This window comes from Sarcophilus harrisii, chromosome 1 (assembly GCF_902635505.1).
Source record: "Sarcophilus harrisii chromosome 1, mSarHar1.11, whole genome shotgun sequence".
Lineage (NCBI taxonomy): Eukaryota > Metazoa > Chordata > Mammalia > Dasyuromorphia > Dasyuridae > Sarcophilus > Sarcophilus harrisii.
In genome coordinates, this window is record NC_045426.1 from 57,341,620 (window position 1) to 57,358,905 (window position 17,286).

The following is a 17,286-nucleotide window of genomic DNA, read 5'->3' on the forward strand; positions in this document are numbered from 1 at the left end:
CAGGTCCATGTGAAGGGCTTTCTTCCAGCCCCCAGCTCCAGGATGCAGCTCGCCCCATGAGAAAGGGAAGTGGATGCCTGAGAAGGTTTTTTCACTTCTCTCATCATGGCCAATCCGGTCGTATCCTTTCTTTGGGGGGTTACCCACCTCGATACCTTCTCTTCCTCTGGCTGTGACCGGCGATGGGACGGACAGGCTGTGATCTTGTGTTTGCAACACTCACTTTATGCCTACACTCGCATCCTGGGGCTTCCCCATGCTCCCGCTGGTGGGTTGCCTGTTTACAGTCACAGATGTGAGAAGGCAGCAGCCACACTTGGGTATTTTCATGCACATCTTGGAGCCCCGTAGGTCCGGATGCTTGAGATGCCTGTGACATTAGAGCAGACGCATATTTTCCCCAGGGACTTTCCCTTGGGGAGGCTTGAATCTGAGGATGGGGCTTGGTGCTGGGGCTTTGGGGCTCTGCCCACCTCTGCTTCCCTCTTAGGTAGGGCTAGAGCAGGGCTCCGCTTCCCCGAGTCACCCCCGTTCCTCCCCTTTCCCCCATGTTGGCCCATGATCCATAGTGAGCTCAGGGAAGTGTGGAGCTGCTCCCAGGGCCTCCTGGAGAACAGGGGAGCTGTGGCTCAGGGAATCGTCTCCCAGGAGGGGATCCTTGAGGTCAGCTCATCAAATCCCCTCCCTCGACAGAGGCAGAAATTAAAAACCCAGAGAGGGAAGCTGACCTGTCCCAGGCTCCTCAGTGAATCCGGGACCAGGGGGACTCCTGGGCAGCTGCTCCCTGGGTACAGTAGAATGCCCACCCTATTCCATGCGCTTTGGATGCCAAGCACAACTGTGGTAATGACAGCTGTTCTCTCTCCTCCTCCCCTCCCCCTTCCTCTTTGTCTTCATGTGTATTGTCCCCTTCCCCACCTTACTACAGGTAGACCCCTCCCCGTGCCACTAGTGCAGTAGGAGGAATACTGTTTCAGGTTAGAGAATCTGGATCAAATCCTGCTTCTGAGTCCTTTTACCCTTGTGACCCCTGGACCTCTTCTAGTTCCACACCCATCCCGTCACAAATTGGGCAAAGCCAGGAGCAGGGCACCTCAGTGTAGCCCATTCCCGTGGACAAGACCCAAGAATGATGGCCCCTTTCTGTGTTTTTGGGGATCTTGGATCTCTGTGGGGGCAGAATGCTCCTGGGGAGGCCTCCGTCTGTCTGGCCTGGACTTCCCCGGGGTGCTCAGCAGAAGTGACTTTGGGGAAGTCCCATGACTAACACGAGATTGCGGGGGCCAGCAGATGGGGGCAGGGTCGGAAGGGTTCCATCTTCCTGGGGATCTTCAGGGAGCTTTGGTCCTTCCCCATCCCGGAGGCTGATCCAAGTTCCCGTTTAGGTGGAGGGAGGGTCTAAGTTTGGTTTCAGATGTGTAGGAAGGAAGAATCACAGCATATATGCCGAAGAGCCAATCTCTGAACCAAGTTCGTGTCTTGCTGGGGATGCTCTGGGCCATCAGGAACGGAGTCAGCAAGTTGCAGTGTTGGGCTCTGGGAACCCTGGGGAGTCAAAGAGAAGGAAGTTCCGTGGCCTTCCTAGAGCCTTCTTGTTTTGGACCTCTCAGGGACCTGGGTTTGGGCAGCAGAAGTGGCCAGAACTTGCAGGGCTCCTTCAAAAAGAAATCATTGTCTTTTGTCATTTATGCCACCAATACTTCTCCCATTATCCTCCCTCTCTCTTCCCAGAGAGGCATCCCATAGAAAATTATATTTAAAAAAAAAGGGGGGGAAAGAAAAATATCAGGGAAAAATGACCCTTGCTTTGAAAATATCTGAAAATATATGCAAAGTCCCTCACATACCTTCTATCCCTTTGTGTGGGGACTTTTAATCCATGCTTCAGTAGCCTGCTTTTTAAAAAAATATAACTATATTTCAATAGAATTGTTTTCCTCTATAATCTTCTATATTTTATTTTCTGCATTTAATGAGGAGTCTGAGGAGGTTCCATGGCTCTTTCAGACTCAAACGGCCCAGGACACAATCAAGGTCATGACTCATCTTCTCCCTCTTCCTCAATAGACTGAAATCCAAGGACCTGGGTTCAGATCTTGGCTCTGATTGTCTCTTGCTCTTGGTGTTCCCTAGTAAAATGAGGGGGAGGGACCAGAGGGTCCCCCCAGTTCTAGCTCCTCCAGTTCTTTGTACCTTTGAGCCCACCCGTGCTCGTGCGTACATGTGTACACGGGGGTTGGGCCCAGCACACAGATGTCCTTGCGTGTGCACTCCCCCCCCCCCCCAATTCCCTTGCTCAGCTTGGCTAATTGCCCCGAGACTGCCGGGCTCACTGGGGGTTGCACGTTTTTTCCAGGGCATCCCTTCCTTCCTAGGACCCCCTCCCCCTCCGAGGCCCGAGGCCCTGGGGCATACCTTGCCAGGGAGAAAGAAATGTATTTTTAGCCCTGTTTGTGTGGCTTGGGAGGCAACATTAACGCTGTCTCCTTTGTGCTGGTTTTGTGTTTGTTTAACCAGGACGGCTTCAGGCCCGGGCTCCGAGCCAGCCTGTCTGCCCAAGAGGTTCCTAGAGGCTGAAGGGGGTGTGTGGGTAGGGGGAATGCACGGCAGCCATGTTTGCTGCTTGCCACAGCCTGGCTGGGGAGGGCAGGGGGAGCCAGCCTGGGTCCCTGTGCCCCTGACCTCTGCCTCCGGCCCTGAGGGGCTCAGTGGGAATGGGCAAGGGAGCCTGGGCCCTCCTACCTCCTCCTGCTCAGGGCCCGAGAGGCGGGCAGGGGGGCAGGCAGGGGAGGTGGGCAGGGAGACTCTTGGGGATGTCCTCCCCTCCTGGCTCTGGCCAGGACCAGCAGGGCTCACCTTGGCAGACTGTGACAGGGATCTCGGAAAGCAACCCTGCGTGTGCTCGGGGTCCTTCCCTCCCTGTGCCAGGCCCGGGTGACCTCTTGCCCTCACCGCCGCAGGAGCTGGTCCCTCCCTGTGCCAGGTCTGGGGGTCGGTGCCTTGGGCATTGGAAGGCCGGCTCCGGGGCAGCGCTGGACCTGGGAGGGGACTCGGAACGTGGCGTGAGGGGGCGCAGAGGCCCAGGCAGGAGTTGGTGTCGCAGCCCTGCTTTTGCTCCCCGGCCTGGGTGGGTGGTTGAATGTTGATGGAGTGTGGGCGAGGGGAGGGGGCCCTGCATGAGGGCGCCCCCCTGGGCTGGGTGGGAGGAGGGAGGCCTCCCAGTCGACCATACTGGTGCTCTCAGAACCAGTCTCCTCCTGGGGTCTGTCCCCCCTCCCCCTGCCAGCTCATGCCCTGGTGGCACTTCCTGCCCAGCTTGCTCTAACCCGCTTCTCCTCTCCTCCAGGGCGGACCAGACCGGCTGTCTCCCTAAGGCCCTAGATGTGGAGCCCTGAAAGGTCTGAGGGATTATCGGAGCGCTTTCCTCCCCCACCCCGTCCCGACCACCGCCATGCGTGCCGCTGTGCATCCCTGGGCCCTCCTGCTGCTGGGGGCTGTGTGGGCCATGGCCGAGCCCCCCTTTCGGACCTTCCCCGTGAGCGACTGGAGCCTGACACACCTGGTCGTCCACAACAAGACGGGTGAGGTGTACGTGGGCGCCGTCAACCGTATCTACAAGCTCTCGAGCAACCTGACCCTGCTGCGGACGCACGTCACTGGCCCCGTGGACGACAACGAGAAGTGTTACCCGCCCCCCAGCGTGCAGAGCTGCCCCCACGGGCTGGTGACCACCAACAATGTCAACAAGCTGCTGCTGCTGGACTACGCGGCCAACCGGCTCCTGGCCTGCGGGAGTGCCTCGCAGGGCATCTGCCAGTTCCTGCGGCTTGACGACCTCTTCAAGCTGGGCGAGCCCCACCACCGCAAGGAGCACTACCTGTCGAGCGTCAACGAGTCGGGCACCATGTCCGGCGTGCTCATCGAGGTCCCCGGCGGGCACGACAAGCTCTTCATCGGCACACCCATCGACGGCAAGTCTGAGTACTTCCCCACGCTGTCAAGCCGCAAGCTGATGGAGAACGAGGAGAACGCCGAGATGTTCGGCTTCGTCTACCAGGACGAGTTCGTCTCGAGCCAGCTCAAGATCCCCTCAGACACGCTTTCCAAGTTCCCGGCCTTCGACATCTACTACATCTACAGCTTCAGCAGCGAGCAGTTCGTCTACTACCTGACTCTGCAGCTGGACACGCAGCTGACCTCGCCCGACTCCACGGGCGAGCAGTTCTTCACCTCCAAGATCGTCCGCCTCTGCGTGGACGACCCCAAGTTCTACTCGTACGTGGAGTTCCCCATCGGCTGCGTGCAGGGTGGCGTCGAGTACCGCCTGGTGCAGGATGCCTACCTGAGCAAGCCCGGCCGGGCCCTGGCGCGCCAGCTCGGCGTCTCCCAGGCCGACGACGTGCTCTTCACCGTCTTTGCACAGGGCCAGAAGAACCGCGTCAAGCCGCCCAAGGAGTCCGTCCTCTGCCTCTTCACCCTCAAGAAGATCAAGGACAAGATCAAGGAGAGGATCCAGTCCTGCTACCGGGGAGAGGGCAAGCTGTCCCTGCCCTGGCTCCTGAACAAGGAGCTGGGCTGCATCAACTCGGTAAGTGTAGGAGGGGGCTGGGGAGGGGGGGAGTCCTGCCAGGGCCCCCTAGGGTGGGGAAAAAGGGGGTTGGGGGGGCTGCAGCCTTCCCCTCTGCTCCCAGCCTTCTAAGTAATTTGGAACTATTGAATGCAGTTCAGCATTATTAAGCCCCCACTCCGTGGAGAGCGAGGTGGGGGAGTGGCCCCTGAGTCCCAGAGACCTGGGCCTTCCCTGCCACCCTTTGTCCTCAGGGAGGTCCTTGGTCTCTCTCTGTCTTCGCCCTGAGCTGGCATCGGAGCAGGGACCCATCTTGCAGCCTGGGGGAGCCCTGCATCCGGAGCCAGAGAGTGGGTTCGCGCCCATTCCGCTGATGCAGGGCCTTGGGGCGGCCATTTCCCTTCCTTTGGGCCCCCTTAGGAAGGGCCGGCCTAGGGGGATCCCTGGGACCCTGGTCAGCTCTGACGCCTTGTATTCCAGAGCACGTGGGCCCGGCCAGCTTGGCTGACCAGCCCGGGGGCCAGACTCCAGGGCAGGGCTGGCGGGGGCAGGGGGGAGGCAGAGAACCCTGGGGGGCTCTGAGCTAACGGAGAGCCTGGATGAGGGGGACAGCATGGGGGCTGGGTCTCCTCTCCCAAAAACGAAAGTGACTCTAGAGCTGAACCCTCCTGGCCCTGCCTTCAAGGAGCTCCTCTCCAAGGCGTCTGTGAGACAGCGGGGAGCGAGGACCGTCCCCTCCCCCGAGTTACAGACGTGGGCGCCCTTTCAGAAAATGAGACAGCTTTGGTTGGGCATCCAAAGCCTCCGGTCGGTCGGAGACCGTTGCTTTTCTTTTAGCCATCAGTGATTTCTCTCTGGCTCACAGCCGGCAGTGAGTCCCAAAGTCTTGTCACTTTGTTTCAGAAAACTCAGATATACATTGTAAATACGGAATCGTTACAGATTAGCAACGTAATTCATACATGTGTTAGTGCTACTGTGTGCAGGGCTCTGTATGTAATGGGCAAGCTTATTCCTGCAGGAATATGTGTGTGTGTATATGTTTTATTTATATACACACACACACACACACACACACACACGTATACAAAATATATGATATATACGTGAAAGCTGACAGTAGAGATTGGCCAGCCCTGACACAGGCAGACATTGTTGTCCGAGGGAAAGAGCCTTGGACCCAGTTTTTGTGCCTCTTGCCCCGGCTCACTTTGTGAGCCTTACATCAGCCTCAGTTTCCTTGTCTGCTAAATGAGGACCGTGATACTTATTGTCCTTGTTCTCACAAGTTTCTAGGGAAAAAATGAGGCAGTTGATGCAGCCTGATGAATGCCTTTATGAAGTGCCTTCTTTGGGCTGTTCCCTCGTTAATGCACTTTTGGGTTTCTGCTTTCATCACTGGGGGGAATTGCCATGTAGAAATTCTTCCCGGTGACATAACAGCGGCTCCGCTGTAGCCTTCAGTCTCCAAGAACCGCCTGGGGCCCCAGCGGGGAGAGGGGCCATCCCTGTCTCTCCACTTTCTCACACTGACTCTCCTGCCCCTTGTTGGGGGGGGAGCTGCAGAGATGAACGGGGCACAGACCCTGTGCTGAAGGAGCTTCTAGTCTAGAGAGCGGAGGTTTTAATGCTGATGGAGCCCTAAGCCTGATTTTACAGATTTGGAAAACCAAGGCCCTGAGGAGAGAGTAAGTGCCTTGCCCAGGTTCACTCAGCTGGTGAGATCTGAGTTAGGATTTGCTGACTTCCAAGACTGAAGTGGTGTGGGAAAGGAGAAAGAGAGAGAGAGACAGAGAGAGAGACAGAGACAGAGAAGAGAGACAGAGAGAGAGAGAGAGAGAGAGAGAGAGAGAGAGAGAGAGAGAGAGAGAGAGAGAGAGAGAGAGAGGACAGAGACAGAGAGACAAGAGAGACAAGAGAGACAGAGCTCTAGAGAGACAGAGAGACAGACAGAAACAGAAAGAGACACGCAGAGATAGGAATGACAGAAAGGGGGGAAAGAGAAAAAAGGAGGACGGGAGGGAGGGAGAGAAGGAGGGGAAGACAGATAGAGACAGACAGACGGAGATGCTGCCAGACAGGTGCCCGCAAGACCTAGGCACCTGCCCCCACCCCTCCTGCCCAGCCTGGCCCTGCAGGCTCCGGGGGCCCTCCCTTCTCTGCCTTTTTTCTCCCAGGCCCTGGGAGCTCACAATCCCCTTTGATGTTTTTTCCTTGCTGACTCATCCAATTAACCTTAATTGTCAGCGATTCCAGGATTCTGGGGTTTGAGGCTTAGAAACTGCCTGGGCAGAGGCTGGAGAGCCTGTGGGCTGCTTGCCTCCGTGTTCCCTCACCCCCTTCCCGTTCTTGGCTTCCCCTGGGTGTGTGTTCCCACAGGCCCCTCCCCACATCTCCCTGGGAGGGACGGGCAGGAGGCGATCAGCTGGCAGATCACAGAACTGTTAATAACACGGTCCAGAGAGTTGCTCCAGGAGGTGGATTAAAGGGAGCGGAGATTGCTCTTGGGCGGCCTTCCACTGCAGTTCCCTCCTGGCTCCCAATGCGCTGGATGGGGCAGAGCTAGGGGTCTCTCCCATGTGGTTTGACCTCTGGTGCTTCTGTCTCCTGAGACGGCCTATCACAGAAACCGGGCAGAGAGGCCTGGAGAGGCAGGGGGCTCACCAAAGACTCCTAGGCAGGGACTTGGGTGGTTAGGCGAGTTCCCCTCAAGGCCCCCCTCAGATGCTCTCTTCTCCAGGAAGCCTCTTCATTCCAGTGCCTTTGCTCTTTTTATTATTTCCTGTCTTTCCTGCATGGTACAACATTTGTCCTCTTGTTGTCTTCCCCATTAGCTTGTAAGCTCTGTGAGGGCAGGGGACTGTCTTTTGCTTCTTTGAGTCCCCAGTGCCTAGTATAGTGCCAGGCATATATCAGGTACTCAATATTTACTGACTGACTGACCTCCCAAGGCCTTGGTTTCCTTTTCTGTAAGACAGACTGAACTGGATGACCTCTGGGTGTGGGAGACAGAAGGACGCTGTCCGGCTGTCCAGTGCCCCTGTGATTTGCCTTCATTTTCTGCCCCTTTAGACCCAAGGGCTCGGGAGTGGAACAGAGTTTCCCAAGCTAAGTTGGGAATACTTTGGGGCTTAAAATATGTTGATGGGATCCATGAATGTTGGTCTGTGGGGGAGGGATGAAGGAGTGGGTGGGAAATTTGGGAGTACAATAGAGTAAATGAAGCCTATTTTCATGCTGAAAAAATTTGCCACATGTAATAAGTATTTTTGCTACATACATAATTTCACATTTAATATTTTAGAGGGAAACATATTCATAGGATCCAGAGCCTTGTAGCCATCATTTATAGAATACCCGTTTTTGCCAAACACAGTTTAGGAGACGCAGACCAGATCATTTCCTGATGGTTGTAGGACAGGAGGGGCAGTGAGTTGGTTCAGTGCATAGAGTGCCAGGCCTGGAGTCGGGAAGACTTAGCTCCTGGAGTTCAAATCTGGCTTTAGCCATTTACTAGCAAGTCACTTAATCACTGTATACTTCAAATTCCCATCTGTAAAATGGGGGTAGTAGCCCCTCCCTTCCAAGAATGTTGGAGGGTAAAATGAGATAACGCACACAGAGCGTTTAAATACTACATAGATGCCAGCGCTTTTTCTGTGGCCATTAAGAAGCCTTCCATTTCTGGAGCTTGGAGTCGGGAACATTCATCTTGCAGAGTTCAGATCTATCCTTAGACATTTCCTGGCTGTATCAGGAAGCAGAGGCCGGCTGGGTTAAGGGACTCGCCCAGGTTTGTGCATCTAGGAAGGGTCTGAGGCCGGATTTGAGCTCGGCAAGATGAGCCTTCCTCACACTCTTACTGTAGCTACCAGAAGCCTAGAATCACAGACTGTTAAGAGCCGGGGGGTGGGGGAGGTGGGGTGCTCAAGCACATGAACCCACCATTTCTGAAACCATGCATGTGGAAGGTAGGCCAGGGCCTCCTGGGGGGTCTGAGGATGTTCTTTAGGGTGCAGATGCTCGGCCTTCCCTTTCGGCCACGCTCCTCCCCTCTGAGAGACAGCACACCAGCTGGCTGACAAGGTGAAGGCCCTGCAGGCTCCTGGGGAATTGGGCAAACCGCTTTTATCTTCCTTTTAATCCAGTCAGGTTGGAAAGAGATGAGATTGTCACCACCAGGCTTTCTAACCTTGGCCTGCTTGAGCTGGGCTTCAGGCCATGCGGGAGCGAGCACCTGTCCTTTCTTCCTGCTGCATTCACTCTCTAAGAGGCCTGACCCGGGAAGAGCAGTGCTAGGCCATTCCAGAGTCCAGAGGGTGGGGTCTGACATCTGGCCCTCGCTGCGCAAACTATTGCTTAGACCTCACCAAGCTTCAGTGTCACCATCTGTAAAATGGGAAGAATGATCCTCACCAGGTTCTGAGGAAAGAAATGTACAAACCTTAAAGTGATCTTCCTTCTTCTTCCTTCTCCTTCCTTGCTTCTTCTTTCTAATTTCTTTTCTTCTTTCTCTTCCTTTTCTTTCTTCCTTTTCTTCAGAAGGAGAAAATAATCAGAAAACCATTCTCATACTTCCTCTGGCTTTACTTCTCTTTCTCATGTTTTTAAGTGACTCTTTTTGCCAAAAGCAGCCCTCCTATTCTCTGTCCTAATTATTTCTGCTTTTTTCAAAAGTTTGGCCCCTTTATCATCCATCATTCCCCCTATTAAACTAACCAGCCAACCCTCAGTTGATCCTGTTATCCCTGATAGTTGTAACCCTTTACCTATCTTGCTTCATGGCTAACCTCCTGAAGAAATCTGCTCTTTTGGGCATCTGGACCTCCTCTCTTTCAAGACTCTTTTTCCCATCTGGCCTGAGACCTCTAAGCTGCCCCCTCCAAAGTTTCCAGTGATCTCCTCATGGCCCGACACAGTGACCTTTTCTCGGTCCTCATATTTCTTGGACACTAAACGTTCTCCATCACCACCTTTCCCTGGGTGATCTCCTTTCTAGATTTTTTTTGCGCTCTCCCAGTCCTTCTCTCTGGATGACCATTTACTCCTTGTCTCCTTTGCTGATCATTCAGCCGGCTCACTGCCATTGAGACTGGTCCTGGGCCCTCTGCCTTATCACTTGGCGACCTCATCAGCTCCTCTGGCTTCAGTCATCATCTAGATGCAAATGATTCCCAGACCTTTCTCTCCACCTTGGTCATGCATCGCCAGCTGCCTTTGGACATCTTGAACCTGGAGATCCTATAAGCGTCTCACACTTAGCATGTCCAATAAAAGCTCATTATTTTTCTCTCCAAACCCTCTTCCCTTCTGAACTATTATTTTTGAAGATATTAGCATCTTGCAAGTCAGTGCAACTTTCAACCATAGTGTCATCTGATGCCAAATCTTGTTCCCATCTCTCTAATCTGTTTCCTTCTGACCTCCTAATGCTGGATCTGACTTTCTGACCTTTGTCATCTTTATTTTATTTTCCAAAGGCAATCTTGGTAAATGATGTGTCCTGAGGCTGAATTTGAACTCAGTTCCTCCTGGCTCCAGGGGCCCACTGCACCACCTAGCTGCACCCCCATCCTCCGCCCCCAACTTTATTGCTGATCTCTCTGAACTCTTTATCTGGCTGTGCTTTCTTCCCAGTTCAGCTTACCATCTCTCACCTCTGTTCTTTTATGGTGGTGGTCCCGTGTTCCTGTCCTCTCTGACTCTGGGGCTTCCTTCCAGGCTGAGCTCAAACCTCACCTTTTCCAGGTCTTCGCTTGCTCGCCCCTTATTGCTGGAGCCTTCCTCTTTCTCTTTAGGGCCATCAATTTTTGCATATTTACCCATATTTCTAGTTATTTACATGGTAGGGTTAGAATGTAACCTCCTTGGGGACAGGGATTGTTTTTCGCCTTTTTTTGTATTTCCAACTTTTAGCACAATGCTTGGCACACAGTAAGTACTTAAAAAATACTTATTGAATGACTAATGTGGAAATGTGTTTTACATGATCGCATGTGTATAATTTATATCAGATTTCTTGCTCTTGGGGAGGGGAGGAAGAAAAGATGGAACTCAAAATCTTATAAAAATATATTTTGAAAATTGTCTTTACATGTAATTAGAAATAATAAAATACTGTTTACATTGAAAATGGAAAAAAAAACCCCTCCAAAAATCCAAATACTTGTTGACTGGCAATGCTTTACTGTCAGATGATCTGGGCATTTGATAAATATTACCTTAGATACATCCCAAAGTGAAATAACAATAGACTACATCTGGCATATGAGTGAAAGAAAAAGGTCTCGTAAGAAGGAAGGGAAGGCACTATTCTAAGGCTTTTACAAATATTATTTCATTTGATCCTCATAACAGCAGTAGGAGGTGGGTATTGCTCTTGCATCCATTTTACAATTCAGGGAATTAAGGTTAGGTGTCTTGCCCAGTATCATATAGCTAGGCAGGATTTGAACTCTGGTTTTTCTGATTCCAGACTTGGTGCTCTACCCACTAAGCTCCCTTAGCTGCCTCTGCTAAGAGAGGTTCATTGGAAAGAATATTGCATTTTAAATCAGAGGACCTGAATTCATCCCCTTACCCTGACTCTCTTCTTTGGGCAAGTTTTCTCACCTCCCTGAACATCAGTCTCTTCATTCTTTAAAAGGTAGCTCTAAACCAGTCAGCTGGTAATCTTGCCTCCCAAGGGAATCTGTGTCTTTTGGCCATTTGGGTCTGATGGGGGTCAGCCTGCCTTGTCTGCTCTATCCCCCAGCTGCAGGGCCAACCAGTGTCAGTTTTGCCTAACAGATAAGCTCTTCTACCTGAGCTGGTGGGGAGGGGTAAAGACACTTTCCTAATGAGGAAATTAGGGAGCCAATTGGCAGCCTCCTCACTGCTCAGTACAGCTGTATTTGCCATCTCCCAGTGAGTCTGTTGAGACAAAGCAGAGAATGGTAAACACCATAAACATTTACCCTCTTGCATATTCAGCAGCAGATGAGGTTAAGGAAACTGCACAGTGAAGTGTGCCTGGGAGAAGAGGAGGAGGAGGAGGAGGAGGACCAGGGCTGATGGTGCTGATGCTCTGGATGGAGACCTACCTTGGTGTTGAGAGCAGCAGCTTTCTCCTCTTTCCTCCCTCCCCCTGCTCAGGGCTTTCTCTGCTGCATCTCCGTCTCCTCTTCCTCTGGGATCTGCTCACTCAGCTGGGGTCTGTGCCCTAGCCCCAAGGAGGAGCATGGCAGAGCCAGGAGATGTTGGCTCCAGCTCAGTAGGGATTGGATCTTTGCCCTCCTTTCCAGCTGAGGCTCCCTCCTGCTTAGTGGCTGGTTCAGCACATGCCACAGAGCATACTGGAGAGAGGGGATCATGGGAGTTCTGGGCCATTCTCTCCCTCCCCTCCCCCTACTAAGGCAAGAGAAAAGGTCACTGGTGGGAGGTAGGGTCCATTCTGCAGGGGGATTAGAATGGGGTAAGGGGCACCAATCAGGTTTGATCTTTGTTCCCCTAGGCAGAGTCATGATGTTTTTTGTTTTTTTTTTCTTCAGCTGCCTATCTTTCTGATGGGGGAAGTCACAGACTGACTGACTAATCTTGGTCACAGAGTGAGCCCCCTGCTCCCCACTCTGGCCCTAGTCACAGGCTCTGTTCCAGGCTTCTAACTCTGCTCAGTGAGCCAATACTGCTCAGGGCCTCAGCTGGTAGAGAAATGGCCCTGAGGCCCTCTGGGGAGGAGACACAAATAAGTTTTCTGGGAGTAAATTGGTCCCTGCTGCTGCCTGTGGATCTCCCCACCCCTGATTATTCATTAAGTCTTGGCTAATGGGGGCCTTTGCCTCCTCATCTGGAATCGGTAGAGGCCACAGCCCTTTCTGTCTCTCATTTTGGGGAGGAGGGATGGGGTGGGGGTTAGTGATGGCTAGGAATAAACCAGCTTGAGTGGGGTCTCCCTCCCCTTCATCACTCTTCACAGTTCCCACACCCCTTTAGTCTGCCATCAACCTGGCCACTGATGTTCTCATTCTCTCTCCCCCCATCCCCTTGCTTACTGTTGGAGAGGGAAACAGGAGAGAACTAGAATAATAATTATCATCCCTTACGACTGCAGCTTCTGTTATGGTTTTCACAGTAAGTCCACAGCCTTGATCTCATTGGCTTCTCAAAATTCACCTGTCAATGGAAATTTATCCCCATTTTACAGATGAAGAAACTGACATCCAGCCTGTATGTGGGATTCTAGGGCTCTTTCAGATTTGGGAAGGGCCATAGATAGGCTGTATTTCTGCCTCTCCCCAATGCCTTATTTTAAACATGAGGAGACTGAGGTCCAGAAAAAAGAAAAGCACTTGGGTTCACAGAGCAAGTTATGCTAGAGCTGGTGCCCTAAGGGGTTCTCCCCCCATCCGCCTCAGTGTCCTTGTATGCTTCAGCTTTTTACCCTCTTCCTGCCAATCTGAGGCTGTTCTTCTGAGTTGGGTAAGTCCCTGCCCTCCCTGGGCCTTTGTTCATTATCAGTTAGTCCATCAACTTGCATCTATGAAGCATACCAGTTAGGGTGATGAAAATAACATGTTTACATATATATATATATGAAATATTATTTCATGGGTCCTCATGACAACTCTGTAAGTAGGGGTTGTTATCCCCATTTTATAGCTGAGGAAACCAAGACAAACAGAAATTATATGACTTGGCCAAGATTGCACAGCTATTGAATGTCTGAGGGGACAGCTAGAAGGCACAGTGGATAGAGCATTAAGACTGAAATCAGGAATACTCCTTTCCCTGAGTTCAAATCTAGCCTCAAACACTTACTCTCTGTGTGACCCTGAGCAAGTCGCTTAATTTTGCCTCGGTTTCCTCACCTGTAAAATGAGTTAGAGAAGGAAATGGTAAACCATTGCAATGTCTTTATCAAGAAAGCCTCAAAAAAGCAGGCGTGACTGCAATGATTTAGTAAGATCAGTAAAAACAAGTGTCTGAGGTGGTATTTGAACTTGGGTCTTTCTTAATTCAGGCCCAGCTCCTTTATCTAATGTGTCTCCTAAGTGCTGAGAACACAAACAAAAAAGGGGGGTGGGCAGTGCCTGCCTTCATGAGGTTTACATTCATTTGGAGGAGATTAATGTACATTATTAAGCACATAAAAGCACATATTTATTTCTATACACACATTAATAAGCATATATAAAATACATGCAAGGCAAATTTCAAATGTAGCAGTGGAGTTGATTGCAGGGCAGGGACACTGGAAATCAGGACAAGTTTCCCATAGAAGATGCTGCCTGAGCAGAGTTGTAAAAAGGATATACGATTTGAAGAGGTAGGTAGTGAGAGGTGAGGTAGAGATGCATTCCAGGCTTGAGAGACAGCCATTGTAAAGGCAGAGAGGGGAGAAGGCATCTCCTGTGTGAGGAAGAGTAAGGAGTATTTCACTGTAGAGTACAAGAAGAAGAGGAAAGATTGGAAAGATAGGTTGGGGCCAAATTACGAAAAGCTTTACATACCAAACAAAGCAGCTTCCCTCTTACCACTGAAAGTGGCCAGTTAACTCTAGGTCATTTCCTATCAACGTTTATCCCAGTGGTTCTCAGACTTTTTGGTCTCAAGATCCCTTTATGCTTATAAAAATTATTGAATAACCTGTCAAGGCCCTTTTATTTATGTGAGTCACATCTATTGATGTTTACGGCATTAGAAGTTAAAGTGATTAGTATTATTGTGATCCTTGGAGCACATTCCCAAGTCTGAACTTTCACTCCTAGAACAGAATTGAAACTTTATTGACTGGTCCCCAGTATTGAGGAAAAGACTGGGATAAAATGGAAATTTTGCTTGTGAGCCAGGATCTCGTCACAGATGGTTGAGCCTGGTCCTTAATCAATTCTTTGAGTTATCTTGATGTCTTGACACTTCCCCTTGTATCCTGAGAGTATCCCATGGACACCTCTCTGCCGTTTTAGAGTGCTTTAATGCCTTGCTTAGGCATTATTATTTAGGTTTAGTCTCTTCCTTATCCATCAAGTCCTTTCTGACTGTCTCAATCATCAAATATTCCATATCATCTTCTGGACCTCCACAGTCCTAGCTGTTGTACTGTTTTTGTCTGCTTGTTTCTTTTTCTTTTTTTTAAAATTAACATTCAGTTAAAAATTTTGTGTTTTAAATTCTTTGTCTCCCTTCTCTTGCCTCCCCATTGAGAAGACAAGCAATTTGATATGGGTTATACACGTGCAAGTCAAGCAAAACATATTTCCGTGTTAGTCATATTGTGAAAGAAAACACAGACAAAAAATATCCTAAAAAAAAAAAAAAAAAAAAAAAAAAAAACAAAGAAAAAGTATGATTTGATCTGCATTCAGACTCCACCTGTTCTTTCTCTGGAGGTAGATAGCATTTTTCATCATAAGTCCTTCAGAAATTGTCTTGGATCTTTGTATTGCTGAGACTAGCTAAGTTATTCACAGCTGATCACCATTGTACAATATTGCCGTTACTAGGTTAAATGTTCTTCTGATTCTGCTTATTTCACTTTGCATCAGTTCATGTTAAGTCTTTCCAGGTTTTTGTAAGAGCATCTTATTTATCATTTCTTATAGCACAATAATATTCCATCACAGTCATATACACAATCATATACAATAGCTTGTTCAGCCATTCCCAATTCCCAATTATTGGACCTCCCTTAATGTCCAATTCCTTGCCACTACTAAAAGAACTGCTGTAATTATTTTTTATACATGCAGGTTTTTTCCCTTTATGTTTTTTATCTCTTTGGGATATAGACCTAGTGGTGCTATTTGCTAGGTCAGAGGATTTGCATGGTTTTATAGTCTTTGGTCACATTTCCAGATTGCTCTCCAGAATGGATGAATCAGTTCACAACTCCACCAATGGTGCTTTAGTGTCTCAGTTTTCTCACATCGCCTCCAACCATTATCATTTTCCTTTTCTGTCATATTAACTAGTCTGATAGGTAGTATTCTGCTTGTTTCTTGTGTGTGAATCGTATCTTCTCAATTAGACTGTAATTTTTCTGAGGTCAGGGACTTTGTCTCTTTATAGTGCAGGGCTTTTCCAGAAGCAGGTGCCCAAAACCTACTTGTTGATTTATAGGTATTTAAAAAATTAAGCTGAATTACAGTGTTGTGACACTCTTTGATGTAATTAGAGGCACCCTGGGGTGTTGCAAAATGCAGGTAGGCAATCCAAAGACCTCATCTTTGTTTCTTCATTTCCTTTCTCTTTTACTCATTCTCTTATCCCTTTCCCTTTTTCATTTTCCTCTTCCCTTCTCTTCTCCCCCCCCCCTTATTTTTTTCTCTTTTTCTCTTCCTTTCCCATTTCTTAGTTCTCCTCCCTCCTCCTTTCATACTCTTCCTCTCCTCTTCTTTGCCCCTCTCCTTTCTTCTCCCTTTCCCCCCTCAGCTTTTCTTTTCCTCTCTTCTTCTTCTTCTCCATCCATCTTCTGTCTTCTTCCTTTCCCCCTTTCCCCTCCTTCTCTTTGGCCAAGTTTCTAGTCCCCTCATTGCCAGTTACTTGCTGCATGAACTTGGTCAGGTCATGTTTGTTGTGAGGGCCATTTTCTTCTTCCATAAAACAAGAATCTCTGGATTCTGGCGTTCCTTGTTTGGGGCTAAGGAGCTGTTCCTCTTTTCCATGTTTGTCATTTGACCTGAAGTTGGCTGACGCCTCTAGGAGGAGGAGACCCTGTTCTTCTCCCTGGGAGGATGAAGAGTCAGGCTGAGCTGCCCCTCCTCCCAGACTGGGGAAAGTGGGGGAAAGTAGCACTTGACGGCTGCCGAGGGGCTGAGGGTCACCCTGCTAGGAGCTTAATCGCATGTTAAAGAGATGGGAATCACTCTGTAAGGATAACATGAAGGGGGCCTGGCCCCTGCTGAGAGCCTGCTGCAGGCATGATGGGGAGGAGGGAGGGAGAGGGGGAAAGAGGAAGAGGGGGAGAGGGAGGGGGAGGGAAAGGGAGGGAGAGAGAGTGTGTATGTATGAGATAGTGTGTGTGTTTGTATGTGTGTGAGAGAGAGAGGAAGGGAGGGAGGGAGAGAAGGGGAGGGAGAGAGAGAGAGAGAGAGAGTGAGAGTGTGTGTGTGTGTGTGTGTGAGAGAGAGAGAGAGAGAGTGTGTGTGTGTGTAGGTATGTGAGAGATAGTTATGTGTGTGAGAGAGAGAGGGGAAGTGTGTGTATGTGAGAGAAGGGGGAGGGAGAGAAGGAAGGAAGGAGGGAAAGGGGGGAGGGAAGAGGGAGGGAGAGAAAGAGAAGAGAGAGAGAAAAAGGAGAGAGAGAGAGAGAGAGAGAGAGAGAGAGAGAGAGAGAGAATGAGAATGAGAATGAATGAGAGGAGAAACAGGAGAAGGAGAAGTCCTTTACTTCGTAGTCCCTTCTTTCTTGTTAACTCCAACTTGATCTAGCAGTGTGAATCATTAGAAGTAAGATCTTAGTGGTCTTTCTCCCTTCCTGGGGGCTTGGCTGACTTTCTCCTTTGACCCTTTCCTTCTCGGCTTCCGAGAAGTCAGTCTCAGCTTTAGATTCCTCATATGTCAAATGAAGAGTTTGGACACCGTGGTCTCTGAGGTCCCTATGATTTCCCCAGAAGCCTTCTCTGTGCAGTCCAGCCCATAGAGATTTCTTCTCTCCTCTGAGCTCCCAGAATCAGTCAATCAGCAAATGGGTATTGAGCACCAACTATGAGCTTTGGCTAAAGGATAAAAAGGGAAAAAAGG

General features: G+C 50.2%; 1 protein-coding gene across 1 annotated transcript in view; it reads left to right on the plus strand.

The window, feature by feature from the left end:
- Nucleotides 1–17,286, plus strand: part of PLXNA1 (plexin A1) — a 277,345-nt gene that overhangs the window by 13,871 nt on the left and 246,188 nt on the right. The window contains exon 2 of the mRNA XM_031964586.1: nucleotides 3,347–4,588. Coding sequence (XP_031820446.1) covers nucleotides 3,452–4,588 — 1,137 coding nt within the window. The 5' untranslated portion in view covers nucleotides 3,347–3,451. The remainder of the gene's footprint in view (nucleotides 1–3,346; nucleotides 4,589–17,286) is intronic.